The sequence below is a fragment of the Xyrauchen texanus genome, chromosome 22 (assembly GCF_025860055.1).
Source record: "Xyrauchen texanus isolate HMW12.3.18 chromosome 22, RBS_HiC_50CHRs, whole genome shotgun sequence".
Taxonomy (NCBI): domain Eukaryota; kingdom Metazoa; phylum Chordata; class Actinopteri; order Cypriniformes; family Catostomidae; genus Xyrauchen; species Xyrauchen texanus.
Window position 1 is genome coordinate 13377691 of NC_068297.1, and position 17470 is coordinate 13395160.

At 37.0% G+C, this 17470-nt stretch overlaps 1 protein-coding gene across 1 annotated transcript; it reads left to right on the forward strand.

The window, feature by feature from the left end:
* Nucleotides 1–3540: 3540 nt before the first annotated feature.
* LOC127662562 (zinc finger protein Pegasus) lies at nucleotides 3541–9287 on the forward strand. Its single transcript, XM_052153806.1, has 4 exons — nucleotides 3541–3861; nucleotides 4291–4453; nucleotides 4593–4766; nucleotides 7106–9287. Exons 2-4 carry the CDS (start codon nucleotides 4321–4323, stop codon nucleotides 8053–8055), a joined length of 1257 nt encoding a protein of 418 aa, XP_052009766.1. The 5' UTR covers nucleotides 3541–3861; nucleotides 4291–4320; the 3' UTR covers nucleotides 8056–9287.
* Nucleotides 9288–17470: the final 8183 nt, after the last annotated feature.

Sequence of the window (17470 nt, forward strand, 5' to 3'; positions counted from 1 at the left end):
ATAAAACTGACACTACAATGAGGGTGCTTCAAATCAATCTGATACAATAGACAGCGCACTTATAAAAACAAAATTGGTAACTGACCATTCAAATTACGTATTGTACATGACTAACATGACAGATGGAATGCAAGTTTGAAATGAAACCATACAAACACTACCTTTTAGTGGATTTTCTGACATGGTCATAACTTGACATCCTACGCCATCTAGTGTCACAAATGCAAAATAAAGCTGAGATTATAGCCCTGTTAAAAGAAAAGGATTAAATTTACACATTTACAGCAACCACATGTCTTTAACAGAAAATACAAATTATTTGTTTGAGACCACAACATAAATGGTATGTAATTTACGATGTGACTAAATCAGGAGTTATATTTCAAGAGAAGAGAACTGGAATCCCAATGCTGCTATAGAATAAAACATAAACATACATAAGTTAACCAAATATATTAGCTTGGCAAATGTGATTGTTGACCCATAAAAGACCCCTTTTATGGACGTTGACCCATAAAAGACAAACGCTACAGTAAGGCTATAAATAGACTGTTTGCATTTTAACCTGCACTTTAAGCCATACAGGTTATTCCCTGGTCATCTGAACCGAGATCACAGGCAATGAGTCGGTGAGTGTTACTAGAACCCCCTCATTACAACTTTGAAGAGTGTCACAAGGATACAATGCTCTGGCTCTAACTGGTTGTTTGTCACACCCTCTTCAATGGTTTTCCTACAAGTCTGACACAAATGGGGCAATGCGATCTGCGGCTAACTTCCCCACTAGTTAAATATTAAACACTATGAAACATAAATGAGCCAATCCAGCTATTTAAAGTAATGCAATTGGCTCAAGTACTCATAAAATTCTTGTGACATTTCAATATGGAAATTATCCACATATTTGGCTAATCTGGTGAAAAGATGAATCATCAATTCATGCCCAATCAATGCAATGGATGCAGAATTGTAAAAGATTTAAGGAACATTTTGGGTTCAATACAAGTTAAGCTCAATCAGCACCATTAGTGACATAATGTTGATTACCACAAAATTAATTTCAATTTACAGTGAGGCATTTGCAATGGAAGTGAATGGGGTCAATCCGTAAATGTTAAAATACTCACTGATTACTGTTTCAAAAGCATAGCAACAAGACATACATGATATGTGTGTTAACATGATTATTGTGTGATAAAATCACTTACTAACCTTTTCTGTGAAAAGTTATGTCGAGTTTTACAACTTCGTTGCCATGACGATGTAAAATTCTGCAAAACCAATGAATTAACAACTCAAATAATCACAAGTTTTTTTTGTTAATGTTAAGTAACTGTTTGTTAATTAAATGTTAATGTTAGTGGTTTTATAAAATTGTAAGCTTAATTTTTATGTCTATATACCCTCAAAAAATTTGCCACATTCACTTCCATTATAAGTGCCTAACCGTAGCCTCGAATTTTTTTAATACTAAAAAGGAGGACAGAGTCTAAATGAATTTTTGTGCTAATAAACTTTATGCCACAAATGCTCAGTTTAGCTTAACTTGCATTAAGCACAGAATATTCCTTTAAAAAAGAAATACAACTCACAATGCCACGCAGCCTACATAAAATATCTAGCGCAAACTTCTCCAGTTTTGCATGAATCTCAGTTCCTAAGGTATATACAGTTGAAGTCAGAATTTTACAAACACCTTAGCCAAATACATTTAAACTCAGTTTTTCACATTTCCTGACATTTAGTCGTTGAAAACATTCCCTGTCTTAGGTTAGTTATGATCACTACTTTATTTTAAGAATTTGAAATGTCAGAATAATAGTAGAGAGAATTATATATTTCAGCATTTCTTTCTTTCATCACATCCCCAGTGGGTCAGAAGTTTACATGCACTTTGTTAGTATTTGGTAGCATGGCCTTTAAATTGTTTTACTTGGGTCAAACTTTTGGGTAGACTTCCACAAGCTTCTCACAATAAGTTGCTGGAATTTTGGCCCATTCTCCCAAACAGAACTCTTGTAACTGAGTCTGTAGGTTTGTAGGCCTCCTTGCTCGCACATGCTTTTTCAGTTCTGACCACAAATCTTCTATCAGATTGAAGTCAGGGCTTGTTATGGCCAGTACCTTTACTTTGTTGTTCTTAAGCCATTTTGCCACAATTTTGGAGGTATGTTTGGGGTCATTGTCCATTTGGAAGACCCATTTGCAACCAAGCTTTAACTTCCTGGCTGATGTAGATGTTGCTTCAATATATTCTCATAATTTTCCTTCCTCATGAGTCCAACTATTTTGTGAAGTGCACCAGTCCCTTCAAAGCATCCCCTCAACATGATGCTGCCACCCCCATGATTCACGGTTGGGATTATGTTCTTTGGCTTGCAAGCCTCACCCTTTTTCCTCCAAACATTACGATGGTCATTATGGTGAAACAGTTAACGTTTTTTTTCATAAGACCAAAAGGACATTTATCTATAAATTAAGATCTTTGTCCCCATATGCACTTGCAAACTGTAGTTCAGCTTTTTTATGGTGGTTTTGGAGCAGTGAATTTTTCCTTGTTGAGCAGCCTTTCGAGTTATGTCAATATAGGACTTGTTTTATTGTGGATATAGATACTTGTCTACCTGTATCCTCCAGCATCTTCACAAGGTCCTTTGCTGTTGTTCTGGGATTGAGTTACCCTTTTCAAACCAAACTACATTAATCTCTAGGAGATGGAATGCATCTCCTTCCTGTTCGGTATGATGGCCGTGTGGTCCCATGGATGGAAATTGCTCCCAATGATGAACCAGACTTGTGGAGGTTCCATTTTCTTTTTTACTGAGGTCTTGGCTGAATTTTTTTATTTATTTTTTTTTTCATGATGCCAAGCAAAGAGGCACATAGTTTGAAGGTAGGCAGGGGCGTAGCACCAAATTTTGGGCCCTGGGTACAAACCATCTTGCTGGGCCCCCGTACCAAATATGTATGTATAGAAAACTGACTTCTAAGGGGCCCCCCCTGCCTCGGGCCCTGGGTACTCGGTACCCTTTACCCCCCCAGTCCGACGCCCCTGAAGGTAGGCCTTAAAATACATCCACAGGGACACCTTCAATTGACTCAAATTAGCATATCAGAAGATAACTGGCTAATTACCCAAAGGCTTCACATCATTTTCTGGAATTTTCCAAGCTGCTTAAAGGCACAGTTAACTTAGTGTATGTAAACTTCTGGCCCACTGGAATTGCGATATAGTCCATTAAAAATTAAACAATCAGTCTGTGAACAATCGTTGGAAAAATTACTCATGTCATGCACAAGGTGTTCTAAATGACTTGCCAAAACTATAGTTTGCTAATACGAAGTCTCATTAAAAATGTGTTTTACTGTCTTCAACTTAAGTGTATGTAAACTTCTGACTTCAATTGTAGCAGTAATCTAACAAGAACATGTAGTGACAATAAACCATTTTACCTGTCGTTTTACTTGCGTCTGCAGACAGGAACACTTTGTTCAATCGGCGAAACAAGTCGGAATCCTTTCAGCGGCACACACCCTGGTTGAACCTTCAACCCTGCGTTTTCTTTTGTTTTGATATCGCAGAGCATCACTTGGGCCCATCAAACCTCTACTTTCCCCTCTTCATTTACAGGTGACACGGTCCTAAACGACGCACGGAGTATGTTTCAAACCCGTTGGTCTCAGCCTCTCCAATGTATAGCTTTTTAGACGCGCTAACTCGCTGACGTTAGCTGTCAAGCATAACCATGGAGCTTTATTTGAGCAGAACGTTCATCTGATTTCTCCCGAAAGAGCGGGTCGCCAGACAGTACATCCAGCAACTGAGTGTGTGTTTTCATTTCTCTGAGACATTTGGAAAAGGTAACCGTTGTTAGTTGTTATTTCAATGATAGTTTAATATTCGGACAAGCCGAGCAACGTCAGCAAGCTCTCGGTATGATAGCAACGCCTGTTATCCTGCCAACTGTATAACAGCCAGACTAATAGAACTGTTTAGTGTTTAACTAGAGCATAAGTGTCACACAACTATAAGTTAGAAGCTCAGTGCTTGACAGCGTTGTTAAATGCATCCGAAAGGAAATGCTTTTGTAGAAGAAGCAACTGATTTATTTGGACAAAGTGATCTGAACTGCTTGTGGAGTGCTCGTAAATTTGTATTCTGTTGCTGTCCTATAATAGCATCATGCTGTCCTGAAAAATTTTGTTATGCATGCTGGATCACATTGCTTTCATTTTCGTGTATGAGATACTTGGGTGTGATTATATTTAGTCTATTTGGTCCATTTTAAGGCAGCAAAGGAGGACGGTGCAGATCTTTCAATGGGCGAAGAGAAGCCAGAGACGCTGGATTTTGTAAAGGACTTTCAGGAGTACCTGAGTCAGCAGACCCAACATGTCAACATGATATCTGGATCAGTCATTGGAGTAAAGGAGAGTGGAGACCTCCAAGGAGGTGCATAGAGAGAGCTTTCCTGTTGTTAAATGTACTGTTTTGAAGTGTAGTGAAAGCAAAACTGGTTAATATTTGGTAGAGCAATATAAAATGTGTTTTGTGTGAGCCTTATCCATTCTGTTTATTTTTTGTCTTATAGAACTTGGTCAGAATGGCCTGGAGCATCCAGCAGTGGAGATGTCCTTGGATGATAGTTCAGGTATGTTGGTGGATGGCTTTGAAAGAACATATGATGGCAAACTCAAGTGCCGCTACTGCAACTATGCCACCAGGGGTACCGCACGGTTGATCGAGCACATTCGCATCCATACAGGTAAGCTTGAAAAATTAAGGGGGTATTTACACTTGGGGTGTCTCAGTCAGCTCCCTAGTTCAGTAATCAGGGCACTGATCAGGGAGTCAGCCATTTTTAGGGCTTTCTCAATCGCAAAATCATTCCAGTGCACTGAAACGTTCGCTCCCTGACTAAATCCCACAATGGAGCACCTTTGTTCACTATGTTCCCTTAACGGAAAAATCATCATGTCTAGGAAGTCTGTCAAGTCCATAGATGATGAGGACAAGTGTAAAACTATGAAGTCAAAGCCAAAGCTGGTCACAAATATTATGGTCCTTTCTGGTCCTTTATAACATAAAGGCAACAACCGAATGCAATAACTTTTGAAATGAAGGCTCTAAATTTAAAAAAATAAAAATAAATATATATATATATATATATATATATATATATATATATATATATATATATATATATATATATATATATTTTTGGTTTTAAAACTTGCATGGTTCTTTTTGAAGTTTTTGTCCAAAAGTCAGAATTAATTAAAGAAAATGTATTTTAAACCATTTTCAAGTAATGTTTTCATTTAAAAAACAAATGACACTGTCCTTGCCACAACCTAAAAACAATGAAGTCAAAGCTGCAAGTCTTGCCATGTTCTTGTTCTAATCTGAGTGTAATAATCCTCGAGTTTTATGAACGTTTTCTAAGACAAGGTCAAAGGAATTTTCTAAAGGGCTACTTCATAACCACATTCATACAATTAATTCACAAAATGCACTCATTCGCTCTGTTTTATGCCTGACATGCTGATAACTGCTCCGTTAATTTAGTCTTTTCACATTCACAATTACGTATAACATTACGAAGCATGTACTATACAAATACTGACGAATTTCACTAAATGATCCTTGGAAATTACTGTCGGTTAGTATAACAATTCTATTGGAAAAAAAATATCACAGTTCAGCTACTCGCACCTTACAAGGCACTGACATTCTTAACCTGAACTGCGGACCTTGCTGATGTGTCGTGCTGGAATAATTCCAGTTTAGCTTTTTTTAAAACATAAGTCACATCGCCTTTGATATGATTTGCCATATCGCACAACATTGACGAGTGATGTTAGACCACTGAGCATGCTAAAAACTAACCAAACCTTTTACCATTATGTAAGGGCTTCATTGCAATTAGAGAGTAGGGCTGCTACTAACGATTATTTTGATAATCGATTAATCTAACGATTATTAGCACGATTATGTGACTATTCACAATTATTGCAATGATTAATCATTAGCTCTTAACTGATTATTCAGCTTGTGCCCCGACTTAAAAGGTTGTATTAAACGTGCTTCCCAACAATAGGGGAAAAAAATATCTTTTAAAAATACATCTAAATGACATTCACTGAATTAAAGGGGAAAAAATTCTTTTAATTAAGTTTAATTCAGTAAAGAAATTCACTGTGAAAAAAAAAGAAACCATTGTTATCAAGTGTTTTTGTTTTTTTTTTTCATGTAAAATTATCTAAATATACTTAAAACAAGATAAATATACTTGAGAAGCATCATATAAGATATTTAGACTTGCTTTTAGAGCCTTGCTAATAGATCTTGAATACAAGTACATTTTGTCTTTACTGCACTCGCAAAAGTATAACCAAGTGAATAAATACACGTATATACAAAATAAATTATATTTAGATACATCCTCTTAAAGCAAGTCTAAATATCTTATATGCTGCTTAGCAGGTGAATGCATCTTTTTTAAATAGATTTTTTAATATTTTAAAATATTTGTATTTTTATATTATATTCAACATTGTCAGATAATTTTTTCTTCTGCCGTATAGCTGCTAAAGAAAATGCACATTGCTTTCAATGAGTTTTATATATTTTTATTGGAAAACAAGACTAAACAAATCATAAACATATTGTTGCAGTGTATATTGGGGCGAAGACCACTCCCTTTCACCTTACTGTTCACTTCAATCCATCTTTAACTTTACCAATTATCTTCACGATAAGAAATGCACAGTGACCTATTATAATTCAATGAGTCGCGAACCATCGTGTTATAATCTAGCTTTAGGAAGTGTGGGCTCGAGGGACGAGCTCTCCCACGACAGAGTGTGTATCAGCCGGATGCAGTTTCAATCTCTCCCCCTTAGATCGGAACATTCGCGCAACTCATAAAAGAGCCGCTGACCGCACAGAAAAATGCCAGAGTCAGAGTTTGTAGTTAATTGCATGACCTGCTTCTGTATTATTTTAACTTTAATAAAGCTATAACGCATTAAAACTGCATTTAAGATGTAACGCCAGGGTGTTTCCTTTAAAGCTCCAAAAGAGTTCTCCCTCTTCCTCCAGGTGAAAAACCCCACAGATGCCACTTGTGTCCTTTTGCCTCTGCATATGAGCGCCACCTGGAGGCGCACATGCGCTCTCACACGGGCGAGAAGCCTTACAAATGTGAGCTCTGCTCCTTCCGTTGCAGTGATCGCAGTAACCTTTCTCATCACCGTCGTCGTAGACACAAACTCCTGCCCATGAAGGGTGCACGCTCCTCTCTCTCTCACAGAAAAATGCTTAGTGTTCTGCAAAAGAGAGGAGGCTCTCTAGGTTATGGCCGGCGGCTGCTCATCAACCTCAGTCCACCGTCCATGGTGTTGCAAAAGCCCAGCTCTGAGCAGCACCAGTTGGGTGACTTTGATCATGATCTCCCTTCTCACGCCCACCTCCATCAGGAAGCTTATAATGGTCTAGAGAAGGATCCACAAACTAGTGGTGCAATTGGAGGTGGCTCCAGGGAGGACCAGGACTTTGCATTGGATAACCCATTGAACCAGCTTTCTACTTTGGCAGGTCAACTTGCAAGCATCCCACCAGAAGCTCAGGGAGCCCCAGTATCTCCTGGAGCAGAATCTCTACCAGATGAGAAACCCACATTCCTTGTCCAGCAGCCTGTTACAGCACCCGCTGCCGTCTCTGTCAGTGCAGCCCAGGCTTCTTCACCCATCACCCCTGAACCCAGACCAGCTGCACACAGTGGTTGCAGCCCAGGGGTGGGACCATGCAGCGAGAGAACCAGCACTCCCAGCGGAACCAACAGCCAGCCAGGGACACCCAATCCAATACAGGATCCCCAGATGTTGCACCACTGCCCTCACTGTCACATATATTTCCCTGACAACATCCTCTACACCATTCACATGGGTTGCCATGGTTACGAGAACCCTTTTCAGTGTAACATATGTGGACACAGATGCAGAAACAGCTATGACTTTGCCTGTCACTTTGCAAGAGGCCATCATAAATAGTGACACATGCAACCGGTTTGGTTGTTGCTTGCCTCTTCTTTGTCCCATTATAGAATAATGGAATTCTGGTATCTGGAACATTCCAAAGACAAAATTGGATGACCCTGCTATGTATATCTTAAGTTGTTTAAAAATGTTTATTTAACTTATATTGATATATTGGGCTGATAAGGTGAACCACATTGGTAGTGAAAATGTGGATCTTTTTAAAGGGGTAGAAATGTGGAAACTGATTTTTAATGGGTTAAAAGTTTTATGTTTTATTAGTACAATTATAATTTTTTTACATTTAAAATTTACATTGACAAAAGACAGTTAATTTGATGGCTACTCTTATCCCTTTGTGTTTGTGTGTGTGTGTGTGTGTGTGTGTGTGTGTGTGTGTGTATATATGTTTTATATATATATATTAGTAAAAAGAAATTGCCATATTTAATAATTCTGCTCCTCTCATATCATAATTTATTATTAAAACATTATTACTTGCCTATTGGTTAAGAGAGCTGCATTATTAACTTAAATTGACAATTGAAAATTAAATTGTATGGCACAGGTAAGTTGGCTGTTTATAGCAGTAAGAAGTAGTGTCCCATGAGATTGTTGTCCAAATTCTTAATTTTACTGCAGTGGCCCAGGATCCTGTCCTTCTTTAATACCAGAGCACATGGCTGTATACACTGGTTTCGTAAAGCAGTGTTGATGACTGTGTTTGAGCAGTGTGAACACTGTTAAGTTTAAAAAGTCTGTTTTCTATATCTCTTTCATTCTCTCTCCTGCATTACTACCACCAGTGCCATTCTTTAGATGTTATTCGTAATGTTTTTGGAAATGTCTGTGGTGCTACAATTAAACTTTTCATATGCATGTCTGCATAATGAACTAAATTAACAGATAAGTATTGTATAACATGTTATGGTGGATTTGATGTTGAATGTCAATAAACCTGAATAATTGCAATGTGCACTTGCAATATTGTGCTTGTCATTTCATTTTCTAAACGATATATATTTACAGCATTTTATGTGTTCTGCATTTTCTAGATTGCTTGTATTTGTCTCCAAGCGCAATCCTGATTTTTAGTTAATAGAGCACGAGTGTAAGCCTTCATAAATGTTAAGATGCTTATTTTAACGGAAGAAGTGTCCTACTTTGAATATCTTCAATAAGAGTTTAATTTGGTCTACATGAAGTAGCTTCCAAATAAAGTACTATTACATACTCTACTATTGTGATGCATGCCATTAAGAGCGATGTTAACATTTAAGTTGAATTGTCTGTGCATTTAGTATATGCTAATATTTGTCTAGGTAATCCTTCACTTTTTTTGGTTTTATCATATTAAACAAATGCTGTAAATAGCTGACATTTCTTCACCCACCAGTTCTTTACCTAGACACACAAGCACCATCTCTGAAAATGGGTTGTGATATGCACAACAAATGCACCACCTTGTATTCGTGGGAAACACCAAATGTGTGTTTTGTGGGCACACTCGTGCACTAAAATCACTATAAAATATTGTGCTTTGATCAGGTAAATTGCTCAATAAACGTTCTATAGTTTAAATTGGATGGCAGGTCATTAAATGCCATAAAGTAATAAAATCATCCTGTACATTACAAGCATTCATTTAGCATTTTCACAAATGTATTGAGCAAAAAGTAAGCGAACGTTGTAATGCCACAGTCAATATGAGTTTCAGAATTTCTTATTATTTGGTATTACCCAGTATTTGGTTTTGCTTTAATAACAACATCCACTCGAACTGTTATGGGCCCATCATGATTTTAGAATGTTCCAAAGAGCATCCTTAAACAATGCCCAAAAATTAAGAGTGCTTCAAATGTGGGGTATAAACTTAAGATTCTCTGTGTGCAAGGTGTCGTATTAGTCCAAAAAAGCTATATAACCATGGCACTCTTAATAATTAAAAAGCCTTTATTATAATATGGCTATACAAAAAGTTAAAAAAAAAAAAACACTGTCCTATGTGTTTTCGGCATGGCCTTCTTCAGGGAGAGTCTCACAAACAACTTTCCCTGATGAAGGCCCAATTTTATCTTGTGTGCATAAATGGAAACAAGGAAATCTTTTTTCCTAAGGAGTTCATCACAAAGTTGCTGGTTATGATGAGTGACCTAAAAATAGGGCAGAATCTGAAATCTATCCAAATCATTTTATGTTATAAGATTTTGTTTTACCTATTTTGCTACATACTAATAATTTCTGAGATTTTCAACGTGGTTGCAGATTTTTGGACCCCATTGTATATTCAAAGTAGTCAATGGCAATAAAGATGGTGGTAACTATTGTGGGTAATTCACACCATTACTTCTACATGTTTTACTAAGTTGTCTATTTTTTTTTTTAAATATTTTACAACACCTTTACAGTGCAGACACACAGTTCCCTGGACTGATTGCACCATTGGTAGATATGATACTGACGCTTATCGCCTGTTGTTATATGTAGTATATTCATATTTCTTCCCTTTGATTATGCTGAATACAAATTCAGTTTGTACATCTTCATGTACAAGATAAGCCAAAAATTACAGCACACACAATGAGACTTGCCTTTTCAGAAATGCTTTAATAAATGAAAGAAAAATATATATCTGATCAATTTGCTCTGGAAGAATAATGGGATATGATTAATGATACATGTTAAAAATCAAGATGATGATGTTGAGGATCAGATCACTCTGCTGTCTCAATCTTCTCAAACTGCTTCAAAGTGGGTATTCCTCCTGCACAAAAATGAACAGAGGGATATTGGTAATAGTTTTAACAAGCAGAATATCCCAAATTCACACTAGGATAGGTATTTTACAACTTCAAGAGTGGTATTATTGTTTGCCAAGTTAATGAAAGACTAGTCACACTATTATTCAGTAAGTGTGGAAGTTCTAACAATAAAGACCGTCACGAGACAAAGACAGATTAACAGATTAGATTTGGGGAATACTACATTTAATGTTAATATTGTATTTATTTAGTTATTTATAAAAATGTCAATATTTTAAGAGCGTTTAAAAAGTTAAAACTGTTCTTTATGACACCCAGAGAGACAGTTTGACCACTGACCTTTGAGTGTGATTGGCCCAAGTATCACAGTGTTGGTGTGGTTGGTGGTGTCAAGGGATCTCCTGCGGCGCTTATGGCAACCTTGGTGACAGCGAGAGTTGTAATCATTGTCAGGGCAGATGATCACCTTACACTGCAGGTACACATAGGCGTGAGTCCGGAGGAACTTGAAAGCCTTGAAACTGAACTGAGAAATGTAGCTGACCACTGGTGTAGGAATGATATGTGCTGTCTTTGGCACATCTAAAAAAAAAGAAGAGAAAAATAAAATTTGGATTACAACTACATTTAAAAATTCTACTGATTATAACATCAGCAATCCATTGAATGATGATCAAAAAATGGAGAAGAAAGTTAAAACCAGGCATATCCAGATGCAATTTATTTGAGCACACTTGCATTTTTTTATTCGAATCGATTGAATTCCTGGATTATAGTTGTGGTGTGATGCTGTACAATCCCTGGAATGTGCTGCAATCTCCACAACCTAGACCTCAGAATAGAAATGCCAGCTGGTGTGTGTAAAATGTACTCAGCACTAAAGTTTTGATTGTGTTTGCACATCTGATTTCCATATTTTCTTGCTAAAATATGTGCTAAAACCATGCAGACCATGCATGTAAATAAACAGTGATTTCAGAAGGCACATTTCGTTATTTGTGAATTCGTCTGATGCTCTTTCGCTATTAGTGTAAATAAGTTCAAAATACAATATGTATCAAGATACACTGATCATCCACAACAGTAAAACCATCTGCCTTTTATTGTATAGGCCACCCTCGTGCTTCTAAAACAGCACTTACCTGCATCAGAATCGCATTCTGAAATGCTAATCTTCTCACCACAAATGTACAGAGCAGTTATCTGAGTTTTCGTAGACTGTCAGTTTTAACCAGTCTGGCCATTCTCTGTTGGCCTCTCTCATCAAAAAGGAATTTCTGTCCACAGAACTGCCTCTCTCTGGATGTTGTTTGTTTTTGGCACCATTTGCACGTATATTCTAAAGACTGTTGTGTGTGAAAATCCCAGGAGATCAAGTTACAGAAATGCTCAAACCAGTCAGGCATCCACAATCAAATCACTTAATCACATTATTTTTCTCCATTCTGATGGTTGATGTGAACATTAACTGAAGCTCCTGACCTGTATCTACATGATTGTATGTACTGTACTGCTGCCACATGATTGGCTGGTTAGATAATTGCTTGGATGATTGTTGGTGCCAGATGGGCTGGTTTGAGTATTTCTGTAACTGCTGATCTCCTGGGATTTTCACACACAACAGTCTTTAGGATTTACCCTGAATGGTGCCAAAAACAAAAAATATCCAGTGAGCGGCAGTTCTGCAGGTGGAAATGCCTTATTGATGAGGGAGGTTAACAGAGAATGGCCAGACTGGTTCGAACTGACAGTCTAGGTCTACGATAACTCAGATAACCACTCTGTACAATTGTGGTGTGACGAATAGCATCTCAGAATGCTATTCTGAGATGCAGGTTGGCAGTGTTTGGTGTCATGAGAGGGACCTACACAATATTATGCAGGTGGTTTTAATGTTGTGGCTGATCGGTGTATGTCTCTATGCCAAACTCTATATCAAACAAAGAAAACACCACATTGGGAAAGATTTGGTCTTACCCATCACGCAACAGGTCATAGGATCGGGTTTTGAAGTCATCAGCATATGGAGATGCTACACAGGTGTCTAGGAAGAGATCGAGTGTGTCATCATGTCAGTCTAGCTTAACCTGAGCATACATATCCTGGTTAAGGGTCACCTCATATGGTGAGTCATTTGTTGGGTGAAACTGCTGGAGGTGTAGAAGGCTATACTGGCATTGAAGCGGCCCATTCCAGTGATGTTGGCATTGATATTCTCTTTGGCCTTGTAGAAAATTTCTACTATGGTGTCTGGCTCCATTCTGCAGGCCACATGCAATAGAAACTGTGACTGGCGCGTGATCTTGCCCGACTGAGACTGAGATGCACGCACATTGTTGGTGTAAGTCACATAACGATTCATCATCTAGAGGGAGGGTTAGAATGAGCAAAATTACAGTATATTGTACACAGAAAAAAGAATTATCCCTAAATAATCACTAAGAAAGTAAGACCTGGGCATGTTCCTCTTAGTAGCATTTCTTTCCTCATGCGTCCCAAAAGTGGGATAGTTTTATTTTTAGCTTCTCAACACAAGGGGCCATATGGAACCAAAAACAAGTGATCTCCAAATTTATAATACTGACTAGCCATACTGACAATTTATTTGTGCATTTAATACAAGAGACATTTAATCCAAGAGGCAGGTCATTGATTAGACTTCAGGTATATTGCAGTGTCGTCTCTCCCAAAATGCAATTATTGAAAAGGTGACAAAATGTGAACTGATTTTCAGTGTTGGCAATGGAATACAGAGCTTCTATTATTGTTTATCTCAGCATTGAAACCATTTTGCATCTGGCACATGTGTATATAATACCTCTTTGCCGGTCCCACAAGTGTCGATAGAGAAGCGAAACACAACCTCAGTACTGGTAATAGTGGGTCTGCATCGATGGTCATCCACATAAAGATCATTTCCACTGAATCCAAGCGAGTTCAGGTAAGATGTTCGAATGACAATGACCATGTTGTCTGAGGAACAATCGAATGACAATAACCATGTTGTCTGAGGAACAATCCACACGACCTGCAGAGCAAAGGGTTTTAAATCCCTTTAATGTCATTTTGTGCTTTAAGGCATACATTTTACACATGACCAGTGATTAGATTTTATCTAGATTTCAATTCATGCTTTACCATCAGTGGCAGTAGTGTCGCTGTCACGAAGAGCAAATCTATTAGTTTACCTACATTTACAGTGTTAGATTTAATCAAATGACAAAATAATTAGTTGCCGTAATTAATTACTTTTAGTCAATAAGTAGTTTAAATTAATTTCAAATTTGTATAATCAGACTACAGTTATTTATGTACTTTAAATCCATTACTAGGATACACATTTCTAAAATATAATTATACAATATATGTAGAATACATATAAAACGTTTATGTTCTTACGCATGTCTGTTTGTGTTTCTGTGACATCTGAAAAGTCACTGATGAGTCATTAAGAGTCAAAAACGTGTGGTGCTGAGTGTATAATTTGCGACAATGATCAAGGAGGAAATACAGGCATTGATTTGAATTTGTTGAGCTGAAAAACTTTTTTGTGAAAAGTATTTAAGAAAGTAATTGACCTAAAAGTAAAGTAATTAGTGATGTGATTACTTTTCCCATTATGTAATGTAGTACTCTTTTGAGTAACTTATCCAACACTGTAGTGTTGTTAGCTTTTAAATAATTAACCTTTTCAGAAGAAAAGCTACTTTTTTGACAAATGATCCTGTTTGGCTGTATAGAATCAGAAACTTGATGAACCAAAATTTGGTTCATTAATATTGTATCTACTTTCTCTAAGCTTTCTGTGTTGCTTTGCTCATTTTTGTGCAAATTTTCGGCTTAGTTACATTTTTTGTTTTTCGTTGCTTAGCTAGCTACTTTTTTCAGTAGCTTGCCCAACTTTGATAACAATATACACATTTGCATTACATAATGCATACTACAATACATTTCCTTGCATTACCTTGATCTGCAGTCAGAGAGCTAGTGAACAGGGCCTTAAAACCATGGCTGACACCAGAGTAGTCACTTCTGAAGAGAACAGTCAGGTAACGTGAAGAAGAGTGAAAGACCTGATGAGTGGTGTCATTGAAGCAGACCTGTCCCAGCCGTGGATAACCAGTGGAAGAACCATCGAATACAGAAATGTAATCACAGTTACAGCAGCGCTCCAATCTGAAAGAAACATAAACAGGAAGAATGGTTATGCCACTTGTCAGCCCAAGTCCTGGATGACTGCCATACTGGCCAGCACAACAACTAAACATTAATTGTAATTGCTCAACCCTACAGGCAGGTAAAGTAGGAACAGACTCAATAAAACTGTGAAAAAAATCCTCAATAATAAAAATGGTAAATTTTTAGGTTAATTATAGGTTAAACGTGATAGCTAATCCTCACTCAAAGACTGCACACTGAACTGCAGGCTCCTCTCAGATAAACATGATTTTACCTTCATTAAACCATCAGTCACAGCTGATCTTCCACTTACTGCACATCAGCAAATGACAGGAATATCCTCTGTCCTTGTTGGGCAGAGAGATACCACACACAGTACGCATTGTCGTGGTAATAGTTGGGGTAATTGGGAGTGGAAAATAGCCCAGAACCATACAGGTGTCCTCCACATGCAGGGTGATTCTCTGGAGGTCAGAATAAAGCAGTCTGTTAAAGCTTATAGTTACATGAAGTATGAATATACTATAGGTATTACAAATACTATGTTGGGGTAGTCATACCTGTTGTTGTGTCTGATGGTGTGGACAATGGGCAATAGCCTGAGTGAAAGGGAGAAAATACAACATGATGATTATTAGCAATAAGTGTCAATGTGATTTAGATTTGAGAACTGCTGTTGATTCTTATGTAACAACAAATAAAACGTTGTTCTATTCCTTACACAAAGCTATCACATGGATTCACAAGGCAATAAATGAGCTAATGTTGGTCCTGGAATATGAACAGGCATTTGGGTTCATTTTCTTATTTGTTTGTTTATTATATTTTTAATATTGGTATGAATGAATGTGGTATAAAATGTCAGTTTGATCAAATTAAACTCACTGTAGAAATGTGGACAACAGTTGCCATATGACTGACAGGAGACAGCGCATGAACAACTGCCTAGGTGGGATCCACAGTTATACCTGCAGGAGGAGTAATGTAGTAGAGAGAGAAACTGACTGAACTAAAAATTTCAAGCAAAAAATTCACACGCAATCCCAGTAAAAACAGGGTGTAAATGACAGTCTCTATAGGATATAAAGATGCTATTATGGGGTACAATGGGGCTAAATGCACTCCTTAAGGAAATGTAGCTTTTTTTCTGGTCACAAAATGCATCAAGGTAAATAATAAATCAGTTTATTTTTATTGAATATTGATGGTGCAACATAATTTGTGTGAAAATAAATTATAAAGGAAGGTTGTTTCAATTAAAATGTAGAATTTACCGGGGCAATAATGCAAAATTGGTCAACTAATGCAAATAATTGTGAGACAGCAAGATGCTTTTTTGAATTATGAATTAAGATGATACTGACTCAAAATAACTACTTCAGAAAAACATCAACCATTTCCTGTTCATTTCAAACACATTTGGATTTTTATTACATCTCAAGTATTCTATAAACAAATTCATTTCTATTATGATTGGATGAGCCAATGTGAGCCCACTTTGAATATTTTTCATAACAAATCTATTCGCCCACTTAAAAAAATCGATGTGTTTTATAGAGGCCTTTAGCCCCTGCGACAGGGGGGCTTTTTACCCCAAATACTACCCTTACACTTATAACAAAACCTAACAAATCTGAAAATGATAAATTAGTATTACAAATACTATGTTGGGGTAGTCGTACCTGTTGTTGTGTCTGATGGTGTGGACAATGGGCAATAGCCTGAGTGAAAGAGAGAAAACACAACATGATGATTATTAGCAATAAGTGTCAATGTGAATTACATTTGAAAGCTGCTGTTGATTTTTATGTAACAACAAATAAAATGTTGCTCTATTCCTTTCACAAAGCTATCACATGGCTTAAGAAGATATTAAATGAGCCAATGTTGCTCCAGGAATATGAACAGACATTTGGGTTCATTTTCTCATTTTCTCATTTTCTTTTTTTTCATATTGGTATGAATGAATGTGGTATACAATTTCTGTCTGATCAAAAATAACTCACTGTAGAAATGTGGACAACAGTTGCCATATGACTGACAGGAGACAGCGCATGAACAACTGCCTAGGTGGGATCCACAGTTATACCTGCAGGAGGAGTAATGTAGTAGAGAGAGAAACTGATTGAACTAAAGTTAACAGACAAACAGACAAATTCATAATGAATACAGGGTATAAACGATTCTTTACACAATATGAGCATGCTTTTACACTATTTGTATAACGCTCTATGATTTTTTGAACCACTGACTATAAGCAGACAAGAATGCGTTGGCATAATAGTAAAATGGTGTTATTAAGCTGGCATAATATTCCACCCAGGAACATAAGTAGGCTACACAACAATAGCTATTCCAATTGTGGAATCCTTTATAGTCGTGTCTTCTGTACAAAACAAAATACATAATTTGTGTGAATATATTTAAATATTTAAAAAATAAAAACATGCGCAAAACAATACTTTGTCCCAAACAATGTATTGTTATAG